This window comes from Myotis davidii, unplaced genomic scaffold (genome assembly GCF_000327345.1).
Source record: "Myotis davidii unplaced genomic scaffold, ASM32734v1 scaffold494, whole genome shotgun sequence".
Classification (NCBI taxonomy): domain Eukaryota; kingdom Metazoa; phylum Chordata; class Mammalia; order Chiroptera; family Vespertilionidae; genus Myotis; species Myotis davidii.
Window position 1 is genome coordinate 1,204,472 of NW_006285480.1, and position 5,331 is coordinate 1,209,802.

At 40.9% G+C, this 5,331-nt stretch overlaps 1 protein-coding gene across 1 annotated transcript in view; it reads left to right on the forward strand.

The window, feature by feature from the left end:
* Positions 1–5,331, forward strand: part of LOC102762417 (armadillo repeat-containing protein 4-like) — a gene marked incomplete at its 3' end in the record, with an annotated part of 121,372 nt that overhangs the window by 8,038 nt on the left and 108,003 nt on the right. Inside the window, 1 exon segment of the mRNA XM_015559050.1 lies at positions 5,141–5,145. Coding sequence (XP_015414536.1) covers positions 5,141–5,145 — 5 coding nt within the window.

Below are 5,331 nucleotides of genomic sequence, written 5' to 3' on the forward strand. Positions count from 1 at the left end.
TCCTCTAGTTTTAAAAAGCACTCCACAAATTGCTCAAGTACTTTACCTCGACTCAGCCATCTCACATTATTGAATATCAATAGTCCACTGTAGGTTGAATCAGCTTCCTGTAAAAATGCAGAAAATTCTCGCATGTGATGGGGTCAAGAAGCTATAAAATTCACAATTTTTGCTACAACTGACATTAAATCTTTCAATTCTGAGAATCCTGATTTGGCACACAACACCTCCTGATGGATAATGCAATGAAAAGGTACAAGTGGATGTCTAATAGCTTCCATAAACAATTTAAGGAATCCCACATTTTTTCACACCATATTTGGTGCCCCGTCTGTCATGACTGACACAGTTTTAGAGATATCAATGTTTAGGTCACTGGATGTTTTTATAACAACCTTTCATATTTCGTTTCCTGATGTACTTATTGGCACTAATTCTATCTTTATCAACTCTACTCTCATTTATTTCTGCTCTGATCTTTATTATTTCCTTCCTTCTACTTACTCTGGGCTTTTCTTGCTGTTCTCTTTCTAATTCTTTAAGTTGTAAGGTTAGATCGTTTATTAATAATTTTGTGTGTGTGTGCGTGTGTGTTTGAGGTATACCTTTAATGCTATAAACTTCCCTCTCAGGACTGCTTTTGCTATGTCCCGTATATTTGGGGGTTTTGTTTGTTCATTTTTATTTGTTTCCATATAATTATTGATTTCTTCCTTGATCTCATTGGTAACCCCTTCATTGTTTAATAACTTATTATTTAGCCTCCATGTGTTTGAATGTTTTTGAGGTTTTTTTTTTAAATTTTGGTTTATTTCTAGTTTTAGAAATTGTCATCTGAGACTATGCTTGATATGTCTTCAATCTTCTTGAATTTGTTAAGACTTATTTTGTGTCCTAACCTGTCGTCTATCTTTGATAATGTTCCATGTGCTTTTGAGATGAATGTATATTCTGTTGCTTTGAGATGAAATGTCTCTTCTCCCCTCAAAACTGAGCCTAGCAGGGTGGGGCCAGTTGGGTTTCCCTGCTACCTTCCTCCAGCAGGACTTGGAGGAATAAATCAGGGCAGCAGTTCACTTGAGGTGGCACCAGCCCTTGGGAGCGTAGAGAGCTGCTTGCCTCCTTGTATCTCTGCAGCGTACTGCCAGAGACCTTGACAGAGAACTCCGCAGGGCTCCAGTCAAATGTCACAGTTCTGAGTTACACCCTCTTCCCCTCATGGGCCCTTGGGAGTGGAACTGCCTGCTAGCCTTCTCCTAGCTCAGCAGCACTCCACCAGAGACCCTAATGGAAGGCTCTGAAGGGGTTGTGCCAAATGTTCCAATTCTGAGTTGTGTCCCTTTCCCCTGTGAGGTTGCACCAGCAGAAGGGCTTGTGTCAGTTCTTCCAGTTCTGAGTTGTGCTGCACCAGCAGCATGGTGCTGGCAAAGTTTGGAGGAACAGATCAACACAGCCCCCCATTAAGGGTTGCACTGCCCTTGAGAGTTGCATAGAGAGCTTCTCGCCTCCTAGCCCTGTAGCACACTGCCAGAGACCCTGACAAAGGAGTCTTCCATTTGGATGGTGCCTGCCTAACCTGTGGGAGAGAGAAAGATTGGCCCTTGTTCCCAAGTCACTCAGTTCAATGATCATCTGAGAGTTTGCCTATAGTTTCTCCAGAGAAAGAGTGCACCTCAGGTCCCTGTTGGGTGTAGCTTACAGTCCTTTATGCCAGACTTGAGCTTGACAGGGTGGTGTCAGCAGTGTTTGGAGGCTGGGGTTAGTGCACTTTCTTCAGCTGGTGCTGTAAGAATAGAAGTGCTCAACTTTCAAACATGGTGCCCGAGGGTGGTGTGGAATGTTGGCTCAGACTGGGACCTCAGTAGCCTATCTTCCTGATCTCTAGCACTATGCCACCCAGATTTTCTCCCTATGGCTTCTGTATGCCCTGAATCTCCTTCCCTCCACCAGAGCCCTGGGTGAGTGGCCAAGAGCGAGCCCCAATGCATTGGCCCTAAGGAGAGCACCTGGGATTCTAGCAGACTCCCTTCACTTTCCAGCAGACATAGTATCTGCTTATTTTTGCTGCCAGATGCTATGCAGTTTCTTCTTCCCAGCTCTGGTGCTCTGGTTTTGGGGTCCTGGCATGGGTTTGAGACCCCACTTTCCTCTGTACGTACTTTTGCAGCCACAGTATTTCTCCGGCTTCTTAGCCGCTGCCCCTGGTTGTAGTTACCAGCCCCCTCTGCATCTACACCCTTATTACCAGTCTCCGTGTAGCTTCTTTTTTCAGTCTGTGCAGATAATACTCCTGTTCAGGTGTCCTTTGTTGTTTATTGAGATTGACTGCTCTGAATTTTAGCTGGCCCAGCTGCAGTGGCTCAGTGCTTGATCATCTACCTATGAAACAGGAGGTCATGTTTTGATTCCGGTAGGGGCATATGCCCGGGTTGTGGGATTGATGCCGATTGTTCAGGAGGCAGCCGATCAATGATTCTCTCTAATCATTGATGTTTCTATCTCTCTACTTCTCCCTTCCTCTCTGAAATCAATAAAAATATATTTTTTAAATGTCATTAAATTTTAGCTGTAAATCCGGTTTGTCACCTGGAAGAGGTGTGTGTCACTTTCAGCTACTCTGCAGTCATCTTGGGACCTGTTTGTGACTTTTGTTGATGATATTGTTGAAGTAGGAAGGGATAAAAAGGGTCTGATAGCAGTTGTATTTGAAGCAAACATGTCAATGTGGCTTGATCAAAATCAGATAGGTACTGATTGCTCTGAAGAAGGCAAAGAATATAGCTGAGAGTTTGGAAATAAGGAAAATATCAAATGTTTTAATATCTAGGTCTTCATCATACACCTTGCTCCACCACCACTTCCCTCACAAACCAGAGAGCTATCAGCAACCCATAGCAACTTGGAGTTTAATACATCTAGCAACGTAATAAATGATGTAAAGAAGAGATGCCTCAATGGCTAGAACAAGCATGTCAAACTCGTGGCCCATGGACCACATGCGGCCCACAAAGAATATTTTTTTGCATCCCAGCCAATATAACGGTATGTAAGAAATGTTTTAATAAAAATTTCATAACTTAATTTTTACAATATTCTGTTATACATAATTATTAATAATGAACTACAACATTTTCTAATGACTGATTACTATAATCGTGTTACATTCATATTCATTTCCCTTACACGCATTTTCTAATGACTGATTACTATAATCGTGTTACATTCATATTCATTTCCCTTACACGCCTTACGAGCAGGCTCACTGTTTCTCTCCACTAATACTAGCAGCAAATATTTTAGCAGCCGATTGCCACGTTATTAGTCTTGGACTGACTTGTTTGGTGTGCGCAACAGGAAATATTTCACTTTTGGAGAACAAGAAAAATAGGTTTGTTTGCGTTACACTTACTAATTTGTGCAGTTATTCAGTGTCTGGTAAGTTAATGATCAAGAAAAAATATTAATTTTTTATTTAAATGTTCTATAATTTTATGTTAACGATTACTCATTTATTTCAGCCCTTGGTATTCAGCATGTCTCTATCGAAATAAACCTATGTTTCTAAGAAAATTGAAGCTTTTGTTTTTTTGTGGCCCACATAAACTTAAACCTTTTTTATTTGGCCCGCGTTAGCCTTTGAGTTTGACATGCTTGAGCTAGAAGAATATATTAATAAAACAGCCCAAACTACCTTATTCTTGGTTTCCATACACTCTTCTTGCTTAGCCACTGAGCTTCAGTACACCACTTATGTACTTATTTAAAGAGGAGAAGCTGTCTCTTTCCAGACAGGATTCAGGTCTGTAAGTGCATGTGCATGGCCAATGCCATTATAAAGGATTTGGGCTTGGAGTCTCTGTAGTGTTTCTGCTAAACAGAAATATCTTTGGATGTTTAGAATGAAGGGAGATTCTTTTTTCTATACCTTCTTTCAGCCTCCTGTTGCAAATTCAGGTCAGTTTTATCTACAGAGAAAGTTGGTTGAAGTAGGTAAGCTAACCCCCTATTTCTTTTTACCCCTACAGATGTTTTTGGGAATATATTTATATTTGGGGCCTTACTTCTTATTTGACATTGTGCATCTCCAAATGCACTCTCTGGAACCGTCAATGAAAGTTTGATCAGCCGTCTTCATTAGGCTTACTAGCATCTGACATTGAAACTGACACACTGAAAAGGTTTTACATTTCATCTACTATATTCTTTCCGTTTTTGCAGTTTGCTTTTAGCTGACTACACAGGCACAGCATTTTGCACATGTTGCATGATTCATTCCTTTCCTTTAGAATCATTTCCAGTGTACAGCTGCTCAACCTGTAATAACATTTGTCATCATCTCTTCATGTTCAATTTGCAGAGGGGTAGGGGTGGGGGAGGGGGAGTCTCTACTTTCATTTTAATGGAAATCATAGGTCTCTTTATTACTCCTTTCAGTTGCTTTTGTTCTTGTCAGGATGAGATTAATAATATTCCTGAAACAACTCAGAATGAAGCCCATAGCCACTGTAAACTAAGGACAGGTGACACCACTCAATGGTAACACCATCTGTTGGTGGTACACACAGCTGGGGTGCTTTGATTCTTTAGAATCTATCTTTGAAATTTATAAATTGGATAAGTATTCTGAATGACTCTCTAAAAATATTACCTGTTCTTTTTTTCTCTAGCAGACCTATAATTTTTGAATCACATTTACTTTAATATTGCAATATTTTAGTTGTGAATCTTGCTTTGCTTTGTCTCATGATGAGTTGGGACAAAATTATATGCTGTAAGAGTGCTGTATGGCCCTAACCGGTTTGGCTTAGTGGATAGGGTGTCGGCCTGCGGACTCAAGGGTCCCAGGTTTGATTCCGGTCAGGGGCATGTACCTTGGTTGCGGGCACATCCCCAGTGGGGAGTGTGCAGGAAGCAGCTGATTGATGTTTCTCTCTCATTGATGTTTCTGACTCTCTATCTCCCTTCCTCTCTGTAAAAAAATCAATAAAATATATTTTTTAAAAAAAAAATTCCCTGAGTACATGCTGTGGGCCAGTCAGTATCTGTGGATTCCTAAATGACTCAAATTAAGATGAGGGGCACTGACGTTCAGAGAAATAAAGTGAGTTGTCCGAATTTCTAGAGCTAATAATTGGCAGAGCTGAGGTCTGAACTCCAGATCTTCACTCCCAAGTTCCCTGCTCTTTTTTGTTTAAGCTGTGCTTTGTTTTTGTGGCTTTGGAATCATAGCATTGTTCTTTGCTGGGAGCCGTATGGCTTGGGCAGCCAGTTCTCTAGGAAGATAGCAAAATTTCTATGTTAGTGTTTTGTAGCTATCACCAGGAAGGGGAA